The 19,351-nt window shown below is 44.5% G+C and overlaps 1 protein-coding gene across 3 annotated transcripts in view; it reads left to right on the forward strand.

The window, feature by feature from the left end:
- The first annotated feature begins 273 nt into the window (after nt 1–273).
- The window catches only part of LOC111571013 (EMILIN-1-like), a 33,736-nt gene continuing 14,658 nt past the window's right edge, over nt 274–19,351 (forward strand). For 2 of the 3 annotated variants that reach the window (XM_055009450.1, XM_035949884.2), the window contains exons 1-9: nt 274–407; nt 9,019–9,144; nt 10,840–11,069; nt 11,223–11,476; nt 11,821–11,994; nt 12,271–13,446; nt 15,251–15,569; nt 17,200–17,418; nt 17,498–17,746. In XM_055009450.1, coding sequence (XP_054865425.1) covers nt 274–407; nt 9,019–9,144; nt 10,840–11,069; nt 11,223–11,476; nt 11,821–11,994; nt 12,271–13,446; nt 15,251–15,569; nt 17,200–17,418; nt 17,498–17,746 — 2,881 coding nt within the window. The remainder of the gene's footprint in view (nt 408–9,018; nt 9,145–10,839; nt 11,070–11,222; nt 11,477–11,820; nt 11,995–12,270; nt 13,447–15,250; nt 15,570–17,199; nt 17,419–17,497; nt 17,747–19,351) is intronic. The other variant, XM_055009457.1, reaches the window with a different exon arrangement.

The following is a 19,351-nucleotide window of genomic DNA, read 5'->3' on the forward strand; positions in this document are numbered from 1 at the left end:
TGAAAAGTTCTGATGGACCCGCAGGGATCCCGTCGAACCGGAGCGCAGCGGGACTAACGGCGAATTAAACACGGCGGAGCAGCGCAACGGGACGGATCGGAGCCGACGGGCGGCCGCTGTTCGGATCAGAACCCGGATCATGGTTCGGTAGGACGGACCGACTCTGGAAACTTTCTCTGTCGTCTCCATGGAGACGGAAGTTTTTCCCGCCCGCTGAGGAGTTGATCTGATCGAGTATCGATTCTTGGTATTGATCGCGTATTGATCGGCGGGATGGCCGCGCTCCCGCTGCTGCTGCTCGTGCTCTGGACCTGCGGGCACGCCAAGAGCGCGTTCCCTCTGCGACCTTCCTACAGCCTGTACACCGGCGGGCACGCGCACGGAACGCGCGCAGCAAGCAGACACAGGTAAGATGACACGTGCACAGAAAGGATGATGATGATGATTTTTTTTGTGGGGGGGGGGGTGACATCATGGCACTATGACTTCACCACAGAAAAGTTTGTGTGTGTGCATAAGTGCAGCAGATGTTTCAGTGTCACACTGTGGTCAGACAGATGTTGGACTTTGCTGGTCTGAATGCTGCTCCGAGTCTGCTGATGTCAGAGTGATGTAACAGGGTGATGACATCACACACTGGTCTCCTGTTGGTGATTTCTGTTTTATTGTCTCCAGTTTCTGTGAACTGGTTGATAGAAAAGTTGGTTTCTGATTTCCTGGACATTTGCTGCCTTGTATCTTAGAGTCTGTCAATCACTTCACACACAGGCAGAACCTGAACCGGGTCGGGGTTCTGGTCAGGGTTCTGGTCAGGGTTCTGGTCTGGGTTCAGGTCTGGGTTCTGGTCTGGGTTCTGGTCGGGGTTCTGGTCAGGGCTAACCCATCACCTGTGTGTATAAACAGGATGACTTGTTTATACACACAGGTGAACTTTGTTGGTCACTGAGCACGTCGTCCAGGTAAAGCGTCAGTAGTATTTTAGGTTCAACTGAAACACTACAAACCACTAAACACAGAACGATGGCATAAAGCTAAAATAGACATCATAGAACACAATAAACCTCCAACAATAAAAACTTTCTACACATTAAAACTTTAAAACAACCGAAACATCAGAACCTCCTGAAGGATATCAATCAGCTGTTCATTCTGAGATGTGCAGGTGAATAAATCCAACCAACTCAGACTGAGAGCAAATGGAAACAGCTGGATTTAACATCTGTCTCAGCTGCAGGTTTCCTCCTCCTCATGTCAGAGGGAAGCTCCTCCCTGGTTACCGACTCTTCTGCTGGTGGAACGTTCAGCTCCATCAGAAGACTATTAGATCTGTGTGAACACTGGATCAGCTGTTTAATCAGCTGTTTAATCAGCTGATTAAACAGCTGAGCTCACTCATCATGTGAAGTGTTCTCTCATTTCACTTCATCCAGGAACCAGAACCCAGAATCTGGTACCAAACTCCTGAAAACGTGTTGGTTCTTGTTGTGGTTCTGCAGGTTCTTGACACTAACAGGATAATGTTAGCTGGTTCAGGCTAATGTTAGCTGGTTTAGGCTAACATCAGCTTGTTTACGCTAACAGCTGATTTAACCTAGGCTAATGTTAGCTGGTTCAGGCTAATGCTAGCTGGTTTAGGCTAACATCAGCTGGTTTAACCTAGGCTAATGTTAGCTGGTTTAGGCTAATATCAGCTGGTTTAACCTAGGCTAAAGCCTAGGTTGGGTTAGGCATTAGCCTAGGTTAAACTCTAACCCTAACCCTAATGCGTAGGTAGCTGGTATAGGCTAACGTTAGCCATTCAGGCTAACATCAGCTGGTTTAGGCTAACATTAGCTGGTTTAGGCTAACATTAGCTAGTTCAGGCTAACATTAGCTGGTGTAGGCTAATATTAGCTGGTTTAGGCTAGGTGATATTAGCTGGTTCAGGCTAACATTAGCTGGTTTAGGCTAACATTAGCTGGTTTAGGCTAACATTAGCTGGTTTAGGCTAACATTAGCTGGTTCAGGCTAACATTAGCTGGTTTAGGCTAACATTAGCTGGTTCAGGCTAACATTAGCTGGTGTAGGCTAACATTAGCTGGTTCAGTCTAACATTAGCTGGTTTAGGCTAACATTAGCTGGTTTAGGCTAGGCTAGTGTTAGCTGGTATAGGCTAACATTAGCTAGTTCAGGCTAACTTCAGGGTCAATCACTGCTGTCCTCTCCAGAAATCGAACCTCCAACCTCCAGTTTACCTGCTGACAGTCAGAGCAGAGATCTGTGGAGATGTTGGTCCAGATTATCTGGTGATGTGAGGAGTTTCCACATCCAGTCAGAAACCTCCTGAACTGCTGCTGCCTGGATATCATGAGATGTTGATGTTCTCCAACTCTGGATGATGGTCATGCTACCGCCTGGATAACATGGATAGTGGAACCCTTAAGGCTACCGTTAGCTCCAGATATTAAACAGTCAGTTATCGTTCTCCCTGAAGAACATTCAACCTCTTCTCTCCATCCTGACTTGTTTCTGTTTTTGTCTCACTGCAGCAGGTTGGAGCTCCTCAGGTTCCTCTGGTTCATCTGAAGAACATCCTGCAGATCAGGAGTGTGAGCAGGTCTGAAATCAGAGAGACGAACATCTGTCTCCTCCTGATTTAATCTTCTGTGAGGATTTGAACATCCTGCAGGGTTCAGCTTTGGACCATAAAGTCCAGAAACGCTGCCAATGAGGCTCCACCCTCATCTCTGAGGGACGGTAAAACCTCGTCTCTGTCAGTTTGAAGAAAAACTCCAAAACTGTTCTCTAGCCAGCTGTGATGTCATCAGCTGCAAACAAACGCCCTGATTACTCATTTCCTGTTCAATGACATCACTCTGTGTGTGCACGTGCGTGCATGTGTTATAAAATACCAAGTATCAACTGTAGAGGCTGAAGTTGTTTTCTGCAGTTTGAAGACTAAAACCTGTTGAAAGCCTCCTCCTGTCCTCTTCTTTCTCTCCTCCTCCTGTCCTCCTCCTATGTGTGTCTCCTTGTTGTCCTGGATTCCAGACATTATAAAACCAACAGACTGAATCTGAGGACAAAGAGTCCCAGTCAGAGTTTTGCTGATCCAACATGGCCGACACAGACACATCACCACTCGTTGAACATTAACACATAAACGGCCGATGTGTCATCAGGTTCATCACATTTCACCAGTTTCAGCCTCGTCCAGATCCATCATCTGCTGGAGCCACAAATCAACCTTTGGGCATCACAACAAAGCTGAATTTCTTCAGATGCACCTGGAGGGCAGAGAACGAAGAACTGAGGATGGAGAACTGAGGGCAGAGGATGGAGAACGAAGAATGAAGAATGGAGGATGGTGGAGTTCTGATGGTGGAGCTTTAATGGTGGCTCAGCAGCGGCTACACTTTCTGAGAGTCCTCAGGAAGAACAACCTGGACAGGAATCTGCTGCTGACCTTCTACAGCTCATCCATAGAGAACCTGCTGACGTTCTGTGTTTCCACCTGGTACAGGAGCTGCACTGAGGCAGACAGAGCGAGGCTTCAGAGGATTGTTGGCTGTCCTCTCCCCTCCCTCATGGACATCTACTCCACCCGGTGCCTCAGCAGAGCTCAGAACATCATCAAGGACAGTTCACATCCCGGTTCTCAGCTTTTTGATCTGTTGCCCTCTGGAAGGCGCTACAGATGCATTAAAGCGAGGACAAACAGACTTAAAAACAGCTTCTTTCTGAGAGCCATCACCACCCTGAACTCTCACATGTCTCATATCTCACACCCAGCCAACACTATAATGTGAAATGTACAATATACACCACTACCACATTCACTTTGTTATTTATATTCACTCTGTTATTTATACTGTATATTTTTAAATAGACTGTTTGCTCTATCTCTAAGATTCTTTGCACTGAAAAGGAGAGGCTCTCCAATCTCGTTATACACTGTATAATGACAATAAAGCATATTCTATTCTATTCTATGGTGGAGTTCTGATGGTGGAGTTCTGATGGTGGAGTTCTGATGGTGGAGTTCTGATGGTGGAGCTCAGCTTCCTCCCTGATAAAGTTTTCCTGCACTGAGACATAACAGCTTGGACACAGCTGAATGTTTAAACAGCATCAGCAGCAGAAGGTTAGTGTGTTTACATGTCCTTCAGCAGAGGAACAGGAGCTGGTCGGAATAAAGAAAAGCTTCTGTTTTCTCAGTGTTTGTCCTGTCAGCATCATCTGCACATGCTCAGTGCTGACCTCATTAGACCACAGCAGGACTCTGAGAAATACGGCCGATTCTCAATACCAGGTACGCCAGTCCGGACTACCAAGTATGGACTCGGAAGTACAGGAGAACACATCTGGGTTAATGTGCAGTTGGAACAGCAGGATACGTGATGACATCACCACCTCGGCTCATCTACTCCGATTATCTTTACCGTGAAAAACACCGAAATGTAATCAGATAAAATAACACACCCCGGAATGTTCACATCTTTTTTATATTTATATATATATATATATATATATATATATATATATATATATATATATATATATGTATATGTATGTATATATATATATATATATATATATATATATATGTATATGTATGTATATATATATATATATATATGTATATGTATGTATATATATATATATATATATATATATATATATATATATATATATATATATATATATATATATATATATATATACACTATATTGCCAAAAGTATTCGCTCACCCATCCAGATAATCAGAATCAGGTGTTCCAATCACTTCCATGGCCACAGGTGTATAAAATCAAGCACCTAGGCATGCAGACTGCTTTTACAAACATTTGTGAAAGAATGGCTCGCTCTCAGGAGCTCAGTGAATTACAGCGTGGAACTGTGATAGGATGCCACCTGTGCAACAAATCCAGTCGTGACATTTCCTGGCTCCTAAATATTCCACAGTCAACTGTCAGCTGTATTATAAGAAAGTGGAAGTGTGTAGGAACGACAGCAACTCTGCCACCAAGTGGTAGGACACGTAAACTGACGGAGCAGGGTCAGTGGATGCTGAGGAGCATAGTGCCAAGAGGTGGCCAACTTTATGCAGAGTCAATCGCTACAGACCTTCAAACTTCTTGTGGCCTTCAGATTAGCTCCAGAACAGTGCTTCAGCAGAGAGCTTCATGGAATGGGTTTCCATGGCTGAGCAGCTGCATCCAAGCCATACATCACCAAGTGCAATGCAAAGCGTGGGATGCAGTGGTGTAAAGCAGCCACCACTGGACTCTAGAGCAGTGGAGACGCCTTCTCTGGAGTGACAAATCACGCTTCTCCATCTGGCAATCTGATGGACCAGTCTGGGTTTGGCGGTTGCCAGGAGAACCATACTTGTCGGACTGCATTGTGCCAAGTGTAAAGTTTGGTGGAGGGGGGATTATGGTGTGGGCTTGTTTTTCAGGAGCTGGGCTTGGCCCCTTAGTTCCAGTGAAAGGAACTCTGAATGCTTCAGCATACCAAGACATTTTGGACAATTCCATGCTCCCAACTTTGTGGGAACAGTTTGGAGCTGGTCCCTTCCTCTTCCAACATGACTGTGCACCAGTGCACAAAGCAAGGTCCATAAAGACATGGATGACAGAGTCTGGTGTGGATGAACTTGACTGGCCTGCACAGAGTCCTGACCTCAACCCCATAGAACACCTTTGGGATAAATTAGAGTGGAGACTGAGAGCCAGGCCTTCTGGTCCAACATCAGTGTGTGACCTCACAAATGTGCTTATGGAAGAATGGTCAAAAATTCCCATAAACACACTCCTAAACCTTGTGGACAGCCTTCCCAGAAGAGTTGAGCTGTTCTAGCTGCAAAGGGTGGACCAACGTCATATTGAACCCTATGGATTAGGAATGGGATGTCACTTACGTTCATATGCCAGTCAAGGCAGGTGAGCAGATACTTTTGGCAATATAGTATACATATATATATATATATATATATATATATATATATATATATATATATATATATATATGGTGGTGGCTGCAGTCAGGATGGGCATTGACAGTAATGCTCATGGTGCTGATACACACATTCCTCCTGCACCCTCTGCTGTTTTTGATATGTTTGAACCTGTCTCCCTGTCTTCACTTTTTGAAGTAGTTCAGGGGATGAGACCCACTAACTGTCCCCTAGACATTCTTCCAGCTAAACTGCTCAAACAGGTCTTCAATACAGTGGCCCCGTCTGCTCGCTCTGATAATTAGCTGCCTTAGTGCTGGATCTGTCCCAGCTGTCTTTAAACATGCCGTGGTCAGACCACTTCTTAAAAAACCCAACCTTGATCCTGCTGTTTTATCTAATTTTAGACCGGTCTCTCATTTGCCGTTTTTATCTAAGGTTTTAGAAAGGATTGTTTTTTATTCAGTTGCAACCTTTTCTAGAATCTAACAGTATTTTAGAACATTTTCAGTCTGGTTTTAGAACGCGTCACAGCACAGAATCAGCTCTCCTTAAGGTGCACAATGACATTTTACAATCTCTGGACACTAAAAAGCCAGTACTCCTGGTGATGTTGGACCTTACAGCAGCTTTCGACACTGTGGACCACTCCATACTAATTTCTCGGTTAGTTCGTCATGTTGGTCTGCAGGGCTCTGTTCTCCAGTGGTTCAGCTCCTACCTGACAGACAGGACTTTCTCTGTGATGCTTGATGATCACTCATCTCTGCCTGCCTCGCTGTCATCCGGGGTGCCACAAAGGTCCATCCTTGGACCAGTTCTGTTTTCATTATATATGCTGCCGCTATGAGCCATAATCGCTAAGCATAACCTGTCTTTCCACCTATATGCTGATGACATCCAGCTCTATCTGCCTGTGCTCCCCAATACTGCATCTGCTCTGGACTCTCTACATAGCTGCTTATCGGATATTAAACATTGGCTGGCCCAGAACTTTCTTCATCTGAATGAAAGTAAAACTGAATATATCCTCTTTGCCCCCTCCGATCTGCACCTCAACATACTGTCCGGTTCACCGCTGAGTTTCCCCGTCAGTAATACAGTAAAAAACCTTGGAGTCATTTTCGATAGTGAGTTGAGATTTGATAGGCAGATTGCTTCCGTTGTCAAGGCTAGCTTCTTCCAGCTACGTCTCCTCACCAAGGTCAAGCCCTTCCTTTCTAAACGCGACCTGGAGAAATCCATACACGCTTTTATCAGTTCTTGTATCGATTATTGTAACGCAATCTATTTTGGTGTCACACAATCATCACTCCGTCGACTACAAATGGTTCAGAATGCAGCTGCCCGTCTGTTAACCCACACATCCAGACACAATCACATCACCCCCATCCTCTCCGCCCTCCATTGGCTCCCGGTTCATCATCGTATCGTGTTTAAAATTTTAACATTTGTTTTTAAAGCCCTTCATGGTCTAGCTCCTTTATACATATCAGAGTTTTTAACCATCCACCGCCCCAGTAGAGCCCTCCGGTCGTCCACACAGATGGTGCTGGATGTGCCCAGGTCCCGGTATAAGCAGTGGGGTGATCGATGCTTTGCTGTAGCCGCCCCAAGACTCTGGAATGCACTCCCACTCGAGCTCCGGGTTATTACCAACCTGCAGCTTTTTAAGTCTAGATTGAAAACCTATTTATTCAGACGTGCTTTCGAATCCTAGGACTGTTTGATGGTTTTTATGGTTTTATGGTTTTATGCTTTTCTTAGTTTTGTGTTTTTATGGGTTTTATGGTTTTATAGTAATCAAAAATTGCATTTTATTATTCTGTCTGGAAAGCACTTTGGTCTTCTTCTATGTTGTTTGAAAGTGCTCTACAAATAAATTTTTGATTGATTTGATTGATATATGTATATATATATATATATATATATATATATATATATATATATGTATATATATAAAAGCATTTTTCTGTCCTTCAGTTTCCATGAACAGCATCCTGCTGGTCCAGATGCTGAAGATGCAGCTGCTGATGTTCTGTCTGTGGAGTCTCCCAGCAGTCAGGAAGGATCTGGGTTTCTTCAGATGTTCCTCCAATAAAATATTGATTAAATGTTATTTTTAATGTTCAGTAACAGTCATAAGAGTAGAACAAAGTTGTACTACAGGTAATGAAGACAATAATTCAGAAGAACACAGTAAAGAGAACCACTATAGAACCGTCAGAGAACCGCTATAGAACCTCTATAGAACCGTCAGAGAACCGCTATAGAACATCTATAGAACCGTCAGAGAACCGCTATAGAACGTCTATAGAAACATCAGAAAACCGCTATAGAACGTCTATAGAACCATCAGAGAACCGCTATAGAACCATCAGAGAACCACTTTAGAACCTCTACAGAACCGTCAGCGCAGCAGGTTCTAAAGTCTGGTTCAGATGAGGAGCTCTACAGTGAGGCTGATCCGGTCGTAGCCGTCTAACCCTAACCCTCACAGCTCTGAAACCGTTGGAGTGAATTTTTAATCAGGTGTTATCTGATAAACTGACCACAGATTTAACGTTTTTATAATGACTGTCTCACCTGAAATCATCTGAAATCTACATTTTGTGTCATAATAACAGTATTCCCAAAAATACTTGTGTTTCCTCTGAAAGTTTCCTCCTCGTCTTTGCTGCTGGTCTAAATGCATTATGGGATGTTTGGCTCCACAGGTCCACACTAGTTTGGTCTGATGATGCTCCATAATGTGGGCGGAGCCAGAACACATCCAGGTATTTCCTTTGTTCTTGGCCAGATGCAGTACTTGGTCTCCGACTGATGACGTTTCACAAGTACGCATTCTGAGAAAGGGCCAGAGTTTACCTAAGGTATAGTAGAGGTTATAAAGAAACAGAGTGGTTGGTTTCATACGTGTCTGACCTTCGAGCATTCAGTAATCTGATTGGTTGATTCTGTCTGCAGGCGTGTTCATACAGAACATGCTTTGTTGTCACATATGTTGTTTCGTGTGTCTTGATTGTGTAGCTAGACTTTCGTAGTAACTTGTGTTTGTGTTGTATTGTGTGTTACATAGGAACTGGTGTGCATTCGTAGTGACAAAGACGGTGAGTTGTGTCGTCGAAGACGGAGTGGAAACCTACGTGAAGCCGGATTATCATCCCTGCAGCTGGGGGAGTGGACAGTGCAGCCGGGTGGTGGTGTGAGTGTAGACACACAACAGACACACAACACACAGAGACACAGAACACACAGAGACACAGACACACACACAACAGACACACAACACACAGAGACACAGACACACAACAGACACAGACACACACACAACAGACACACAACACACAGAGATACAGACACACAACAGACACAGACACACACACAACAGACACACAACACACAGAGACACAGACACACAACAGACACAGACACACACAGACACACAAGACACACAAGAGACAGACAGAGACACAACAGGCACACAACAGACACAGATACACAACATATACAAAACAGACACACACAACAGACATACAACAGACACACAAGACATACAAATGAGACAGACAAACAACAGACACACAGAAATACAGACTCACAACAAACACACAACAGACACACACAATAGACACACAACAGGCACACAGCAGACACACAACACACATAAAACACACAACAGACACACAGCAGACACACAACAGACACACAAGGCACATAACTGACACACATAACAGACACACAACACACAGACACAGACATACACAACAGACACACAAGACACACAAGTGACACAGACACACAACAGACACACACACAACCGACAAAAAACAGACACACACAACCGACAAACAACAGACACACACAATAGACACACAACAGGCACACAGCAGACACACATGACACACAACAGACACACAATAGACACACGCACACAGACACAGATAGACACACAACAGACACACAAGAAACAACAGACACACAATAGACACAGACACAGACAGACACACAACAGGCACAGACACACAACAGACACACAGCAGACACATAAGACACACAACAGACACAAAACGGACACAGACACAAAACGGACACAGACAGACACACAACAGACACACAACAGATGCACAACAGACGCACAACAGACACATAAGACACACAACAGACACAGACAGACACAGACACACAAGACACACAAATGACAGACACACTACAGACACACAACAAACAACTGACACACACAGACACACAACAGACACACACAATAGATACACAACAGGCACACAGCAGACACACAACAGACACACGTGACACACAACAGACACACAATAGACACACACACACAACAGACACACACAGACACAAAAAAGACACAACAGATACAGACACAACTGACACAGAACAGACACACACAATAGACACACAGCAGGCACACAGCAGACACAGACACACGTGACACACAACAGATACACAATAGACACACACACACAACAGACACACACAGACACAAAAAAGACACAACAGATACAGACACACAACTGACACAGAACAGACACACACACACAAACGATACACAACAGACACACACAATAGACACACAACAGGCACACAGCAGACAAACAACAGACACAGACACACAAATGACACAGACACACAGACACACAACAGACACACAGCAGACACACAGCAGACACGGACACACACAGATACACGCAGATGCACACAGATACACACAGACACACAACAGACACATACAACAGACACAGACAGACACAACACAGACACACAACAGACACATAAATGACACAGACACACACACACACACACAGCAGACACAGACAGACACACACCATGTGACGGTCTCTGGTCCTGGATCTGTCCCCTATAACCCTACTACCAGGTACCGGACTTACATGCGCCCGCGGTACAAAGTCGCCTACAAAATGGTGACGGAGATGGAGTGGAAGTGTTGCCACGGTTACAGCGGAGAGGACTGCACTGATGGTCCTGCAGGAACCCAGATGACCTCAAGACCAGGACCAGGACCAGGGACAAGCTATGGACCGGGGGAAGGAGGCGGTCAGAGTGGAAGCTATGGGGGAGGTAGTTCTGGATCAGGGGGAAACAGCAGTGAGTTTATTTTTACATTCGTTCATCTGAAGCTTCTCAGAAAGGTTGATGGTTAAAAGTAGACAAACATCTGTCCTCCATGTGTCTCATGTCCCTATGAAGTCTTTGCTCAGATGTAGACTATGTGATTGGAGCTGCTTCCTTTCCCTTCAGGAAGAGTAGAGAATGAAAATATGAGGCAGCTGGAGGAGAAAATCCAAAGTCTGACGAAGAACCTGCATGACCTTCAGTCCACCCTGAACACCATGAATGACCGCTTCCAGCAGGAGGTCACCAAACCGGGCTTCGGTGGAGGAGGAGAGGCCTCCTCAGGGGGAAGAAACCCGGCCGATGCTGCTCAGCCAGAGATTAAAGACACGATTCACAGCATCCAGACCAAACTGGACCAACTAGACAACCGCACACAGGTGAGTCATTCTAACCCTTACCTGAAAGACTAACACAGTTATCTACAAACTCACAACTCACAGTGAACAACACCTGAGAGATGCTGAGACCCAAACCTAGAAACTCCGCAGTAACCAAGTGGACATCAGGGTTCTACTTGTTGGACATCAGGGTTCTACCTGTTGGTCCTGGTATCAAACTGATTTCAGATGTAGTTCATCATGATGGAGGACCAGATGGGTCTCTGTCATATAGATTCATTAAAGTAGGGTTACTGGGATGGATCTGTGATGACCAGCAGGGTTTTTATATTCATGTTGAGTTTTCAGTCAGAACTGTAGCTCATGTGACTCTCCTCTAACAGGCCCATGATAAAACCCTGGTCAGCATCAACAACCACCTGGTGAATGGGAAAGGGAATGAGTTAGATGGAGGTGTGTCTGGAGGAGGACTGAGTGGAGGGAAGCTGAACTCCCTGAAGGAGGAGATCCTGAGGGAGTTGGAGAGGAGAGTGTCGCTGTCTTGTTCCTCCTGCCAGGTATCAGACTCCTTAAAATAACACGGAGACAACAGTTTGTTTCGCATCACAACCCAACACCAGTTTTCTGCATCCGTTGTGGACGCTAATCACATTCTCTTTCTGGACCGGTAGATGGTTGAAATTTTCAGCTGTGATGACATTAAAAGAGTTAAACGCCTTTATCTTCCCATTTACATGAACAATGATACATGTTTTTGGAATTCTAAACTTGAGCCTTCATGATTTGATGTTTAGATTCAGTGTTTCGTTAGGATTAACCTCAGCTGTTTTCAGGCCGGAGTGGAGGATCTGCGCAGACAGCAGCAGGAGGACCAGGAGAGGATTCGAGCTTTGGAGAAGCAGCTGAATGCCATGGATGTTCGGTATCAGCAGAACTTGGACGGACTGCGGCGGGAGGTGGTGCGTTCACAGGGATGCTGCGACACCATCAGTGACCTCCAAAACCGCATCACTGATGCTGAACGCAAGATCACCTCTGCCTCGGAGAACTTTGATGATCTACTGAACCATGTGGACAAGGGGCTGAGTGGAGCCAACGGGTCGAGGGGCGGAGGTTTGGCCAGCGGCGGTGGAAATGGTGGACAGAGGAGGGATGGGTTGGTGATGCAGGATGGCCTGGATGATCGGCTGAAGGACCTGGAGCAGCGCATCAACCACACGGTGCAGCAAACTGAGCAGAGCTGTTCGTACCTGGAGAATGACCTGAAGGACTACTTCCACAGAGAACTGGGGGACCTGAGGACCGTGTTCCTGGACCGGTTCGATGATCAGGCCTTTAGGATCGCAGACGTAGAGATGGAAGTGGAGCAGGTCAAGACGAAGGTGAGCAACCAGGACAAGAGGCTGTCAGAGCTGGAAAACAACACCGCTGTCATTAAGCAGAGGTTGGAGGAATGTAGCTGTGGAGGGTCAGAAGGAGGAGGAGAAAGACGAGGAGATGGAGGTGGAAGATGGGGGCCAGGAGGAGGAGGAGCTACAGGAGGAGGAGGAGCTACAGGAGGAGGAGGAGCTACAGGGGGAGCCACAGGAGGAGCTACTGGAGGAGGAGGAGCTACTGGAGGAGGAGGAGCTACAGGCGGAGCTACAGGAGGAGCTACTGGAGGAGGAGGATCTACAGGAGGAGCTACAGGAGGAGGAGGAACTACAGCAGATTTAGGGGGGCGGACTACAGGAGGAAGAGGAGGGGCTAAAGGAGATAGAGAGGGAGCCATTGATGGAGGAGGGGCTATCTGGGAAGGGGGTGGGACTACAGGGGGAGTGGGTGGGGGACATTGGGGAGGAGGAAGCAGGGGAGGTACAGGGGGATGGTTACCTGGGACAGGAGGAGAAAGAGAAAATACAACAGAGAAATCTCTGGAATGGAGAGTGGTGGCCAACGAGGATCAGATTCGACATTTCAACACTCAACTCAAAGACCTGTCGGTGTCCGGAGACTCTCTGTACGACAAGGTAGGATCACTAGGAACAACATTTGAACTGGGGCCCCACAACATATTTCATTTCAGCATGAACATCTTGACATAAACTAAGGCAAATTAACTCAAACACATCAGGCTGCAGCTTGATGCAGAAATTCAGATGCAGAAAACTTTATTTGTCCCCAAGGGGGCAATTAAAAAGGCACGTAGAGCAGGCAGTGCAACAATGATGTAATAAATAAATAGGGATAAATATATATACAAATCTAGAGCAGTAATATAAGAATAAAAATAAAGAAAAGAAAAAAGACAAACAACACAACTTAGTAACATACTAGTGCAAATACGAATGAAAAGTAGGTGCAATATGGCAGTGAGGTAGATACAAGAATATATCAAGGTAGATATAAATGGCAGAGTTCACAGAAGGTCCACTTGTCCTCTGTGTCCTGCATGCAAGGCAGCGAAGCTATCGACCACAAGGAAACCAAAGTGGTTCCAGTATTCAGAGATCACAGAAGTCTGTGTGATAGAACAGCATTTACTCTGATTTAAGGCTTCTTGGATTCACTGCATTTTTAAACTTTATTTAAAAGAAGTTTGTTGACATACATGTTTTGCAGGTGAACGAGCAGGAACTGCAAACAATCTGCTGTGTGGAAATATGTCAGGTCCAAAAAGGATGATGTTGACCAAAACCGTTTTCTCTGTGTGCAGTTATTGCCACTACTAACTACTTTAACTATTAAAAACAACACACAGCTCTGATAAGTCCAACACCAGAGGAGAAAGGTTCCAAACGTTTTTTCAGTTTTTTTAAATTTAAATCACCTCTTTCATTCTAGAATGATTCCTTCTTTCCACACTCAGTTATTCCAGTTATCTGCTCCCAGTTGTTTGGGTTATTGTGCAGCCCGAGTTCAAAGGAAGTCACACCATCAAAAATGAACAAGTTCTTACATATTTAAATAAATGTATTCCATTTTATTTAATTTTTTAAAGAATCTTACCAACACAAAACTACAATGGAGATTTATTTTATCAGTAAGTCTGTATGGACGGGCTTGAATGATGACAGAAATCAGATTAAATGTGTCTGAACACTCTGAACCCTAAAACTTGTCGTGGCTTTCACAGGAATGTTTTCTTTTATGAACTATCATAGTTACACCATTTATCAGCCAGAAGTCTGAGCTTATGATTGTGATATTTTATCAAAATCATTTTATTCTACATCTCATTTGAGATAGCAAAATATTGCTTTAAAAATTAAACAATGGCTGTAGATTTTTGAGCTCCTCTACACTACATCACCAGAAATGTACCGTTTCTGCGTGATCTGTGTTTTCAGAGATTAGAGAAGAGACAAATGTAGAAGCTAATTCAAAGATACTACTATCTTTCCCAAAACTGTGGTGTACAAATAATCAAAGAAATTCATCTTTTTTGCTTTTGGCTTCCATCATTCTGAGTCCTACTGCCAGAAGACACCTCTGAGTTGTCTCTCCTTCTTCATGATGTTCTGGTTCGTCACAGCTGCAGGACTTTAGATTAAAAATGAACCACAGTGAAGAAAAAAAACTGAAACTGCTCAGAGTTCAGAGGGTTCAGGCCGCTATCCTTTAACATTTAATGTATGCAATGAAGATGATCAGTGCTTTTTGGAAGATGATATAGAAGGCTAACATTTCTATGTCACACAATATTAAACCATAACTGACTGGCTTTTCCTTAAAACCAGTTTCTATCTAAGAAGGTTAGATCAGGCTGATATCAATAAAACAGTTCTGTCATTGTTTGTTCTGATGAATGCTAACATGAAAACCAATGTCCAGGTAGTTGACCTGAGCCACGACGTCCGTAAGATCAAGGCTCTGACTGGAGACCACGGAGAACACTTTAACCGGATTGTGACGGAGGTGGAGATGTTGGGGCATGACTGCGATTTGTGCAGGAAAGTGGAGGACAAGCTGCGGACACTGAAGAATATTTCCCAGGATGCACTGGGGCGCATGCAGAGCCACATCAACAGGATCCAGATCAGGCTGGACTCGGAGGGAGACGGCTCAAACCTACAGGACGAAGTCCGTCAGCTGCGAGATGATGTCAGGAGGTGCATGGGCCAGCGCAAGACCAGTCCGGACACATCGACAGGTCAGATCTACCAATGAAATGAGCCATTCCTAAACCCCGCCTCTTGAGTTGCTGTAGATAGATTGTTTTGTAACCTACACTTCTGCAGAGCTTTCCTGGTCACAGGCTAAATAAGAGCTCCCAACAGCAACTCTCTCAAACTTTAGAATTTTCTCAGATGATGTTGGAGGTACTAACTAGTTGTCCAGTTTTGCAGGTGTTGATTGTGTCTTTCAGCATTTCTCATTTATCTAAGGAAGACTGGCATCTGTGAATGCCTCCACAGGGTTTTACACTGCAAACTATTTTAGCTCATTTATTCAGTCTCTAGACTCTGTTTTTGTTGGAACTCCCTTCAGGAATTACATAATAAAAAGCATAGTTCAATTAACTTTGTTGTCACTATATTAAATCAAACTTGCAGAACTGTGGTTTCATTTAGGCCTTGGATCCCTCACCATTGTCCTCCTGGCAGAGACGCTTCTCAATTGATTGGTCTCCATCAAACTCCACCTGCAATCTGACCAGACACAACCTGCCTCTCTGACAACCTGTAGTTTGATGTTTCAGTCACAGAACACTGAAACACCAAGATGCAAGAATGGAAGACAAAGATCATATTGATGCTTATTCTTTAGCAATCAGGCAATTTTGGAGAAAGAAGCATTTTTAGGAAAAGCAGGTTTGATCAGAGGGCTGAACTACGAAGCATGATTAGTGGGTTAACAAGTATGTTGAGCAAGTCAGAGTTTTAAGTATTAAGAAGGTGTCTCTCTTTTAACGAGCTAGATCTCCATGGTAACTGATGCTGAGGAGCTCCATCTCCAACCTGCTGATCTGAACGTTCCTAAAAACCACTAAATGAAGCCGTAACAGCATCACACACTGGATGCATCATGTTGCCATGGAAACATGCATGTATTCAGCTGCTGATGCAGACATCCCACAAATATGTTTCTGTGTTTTGTCTGTTTAAACTGCTGGTCCTGCAGCTGATAGATCACTGATCAGATCATTGATCATCTGTTGGTATTTATTACAGAGAATATTTAATAAATATGTCCATTTTAAAAAGTGATTTTCTGCATTATGGGATCGAGTCAGACCTAAATACACTTCAAAACAAAATTAAGTTTAAAGGTTAACAGCTTTAATCTGCAGCTGCCTGTTATCAATAATCCACTGTATTGATCAGTGAAATAAATATATTAACACCTGTTTAACAGTTTTCTACCAGCATTCCTGTCCTGCATCATTTACAGTTGCAGCACTTTTCATTTTTGCCATCAAGATTTTTTTCCTCCAAGCTCTACATTAAAACAACCTGTAGACTGCAGCAGGAGGAACATGATTGGTCCGTTTACTGCAAAAGGGTCACATGATGCATTAAGCTCCTCCTTTAATGTGAACAGAGTCTGAAGCAGAAAGTCTGAGTTAACAAAGGAAGTTGATAAACACCTTCTGATATCTGACTCTGGGTTTTAGGTTTTGTTGAGCTGACTTACATGGAGAAAGTTTAGATTTGTAGAACCTGCTTTCAGCTCTAAGCAGCACGGAGAAATCTGCTTGTGTGATGGAGTAGCTTAGAAAAGTTTGAATGTGAGCTGATGAATTTAAAGTTAATGTTTTATGCAAACTAAACTCCCAATAGGTGGTGGTACTGGTGGTACTGATGGACACGGCCCCAGGTTGGACGCTGAGAAGCCTTTGGACGGCCATAGTGTGATTGGAGGCTCCATCAACAACAACCAGCTGAAGACGCTGCAGGGCGAACTGTCCGAGGTCATCCTCACCTTCAGCTCCATCAATGACACCTTGAAGGGTCTTGAACACACGGTGCAGAAACACGGCAGCGTTATCACTGACCTCGGTGAGCCAAACTTAGTAACGCCATCAGTCTCCGTTCATTACCCAGTTAATGCTCACTCTTTCACCCTACACCCTGACAGGGAACACCAAGGACAAGATCATCTCTGAGCTGGACAAAATCCAGCAGGAGGTTACGGAGCACATGGAGGAGAGCCGAGACCGTCTGGATAAGATGGACCGGGATGTCCGGCGGTTCGAGAGCACGCTGCTGGTGGAGATGGGAGACTGTAAGAGGTCTGGAGATGGGCTGGAGAAGAGGCTGTCGAAGCTGGAGGGAGTCTGTGGGAGGCTGGACGGCGTTTCTGATTCCATCCACAAGATCAAGGAAGGTGTGTTTCATTTTGATGAAACCATGTCATACGTGGCAACCTGAACCCAACAGTTTCTCTACTGATGTCTGAGCTCCAATCAGGAAATAAATTCTGCAACAAACAGATCCAACTCGGATGAACAATCTGCCATTTTCTGATTCATCAGTTCAGATGATTTATAATGGAAGCATCAAAAACTGGTTGTTCATCAGAGAAAGTCTTCCCTTCAGTCTCAGTTATTTTCTCATTTGAATCAGGAAAAAACAACACAGAGAGAAGCTGTTGTTTTCCAGGGGAACAATGTGTTGTGTGTCCTGTGTTGTCATGTGTTGTGTGTCCTGTGTGGTCATGTGTTGTGCGTCCTGTGTTGTGTGTCCTGTGTTGTCATTTGTTGTGTGTCATGTGTTGCGTGTCCCTGTGCCATGTGTTGTGTGTCATGTGTTGTGTGTCCTCTGTTGTCATGTGTTGTGTGTCCTGTGTTGTCATGTGTTGTGTGTCCTGTGTTGTCATGTGTTGTGTGTCATGTGTTGTGTGTCCCTTTGCCATGTGTTGTGTGTCATGTGTTGTGTGTCCTCTGTTGTCATGTGTTGTGTGTCCTGTGTTGTCATGTGTTGTGTGTCCTGTGTTGTCATGTGTTGTGTGTCCTGTGTGGTCATGTGTTGTGTGTCCTGTGTGGTCATGTGTTGTGTGTCCTGTGTTGTGTGTCCTGTGTTGTCATGTGTTGTGTGTCATGTGTTGCGTGGCCTGTGTTGTCATGTGTTGTGTGTCGTGTGTTGTCATGTGTTGTGTGTCATGTGTTGTGTGTCATGTGTTGTGTGTCCCTGTGCCATGTGTTGTGTGTCCTCTGTTGTTGTTACGCACCCGTCTAGGGGGAAGGTGCGTAGCATAATGTTTGTTTAAAAAAAATAAATAAATAAATAAGGTGGAATATTTTTCCCAGTCCCCAAAAAAACAATGAACAGTTTCGTTGAAAAAAAATTACAAAAGGTTTTATTTACATTCTACTACAAATCAAAGAGGCCACCACATGGGCTATTCATTCAAGCAAAAAAAAAAAAAAAATTGGATACAAACTAAAGAGGCATTATAGCACTCAAACAAAAGATCCTACCCAACAAAACCACAACTTCTACAAAAATGAACCTAAGTCTAACAAACAAAAAAACACTATCTTAATCTAATCAGAAAACACGGGTATCAAGTCACAAAGTTTGGAGTCTGGGAAAAACCACAGGGTGCTGCTGTCAGAGAGGTTCCCCATCATCACTGCCGGCCGCCAAGATTTAAAATAGGTTCCAGCCAATCAGCGCTGGGTCCGCCTTGCCACCAATCAGCTCCTGCACACAAAGATCCACAAAGACAGAACACCCACTACCAACCAACAGGACGAAACAAACCACAAGGACAAAACAAAGATCTACAAACAAACACAGAAACCCACTCCCAGACAACAAAACATTTCAGAACCACAAACACAACATTACCAAAACTACGGCCACAGCCGTAACAGTTGTCATGTGTTGTGTGTCCTGTGTTGTCATGTGTTGTGTGTCCTGTGTTGTCATGTGCTGTGCGTCCTGTGTTGTCATGTGTTGTGTGTCCTGTGTTGTCGTGTTGTGTGTC

Source organism: Amphiprion ocellaris, chromosome 1 (genome assembly GCF_022539595.1).
Source record: "Amphiprion ocellaris isolate individual 3 ecotype Okinawa chromosome 1, ASM2253959v1, whole genome shotgun sequence".
Classification (NCBI taxonomy): domain Eukaryota; kingdom Metazoa; phylum Chordata; class Actinopteri; family Pomacentridae; genus Amphiprion; species Amphiprion ocellaris.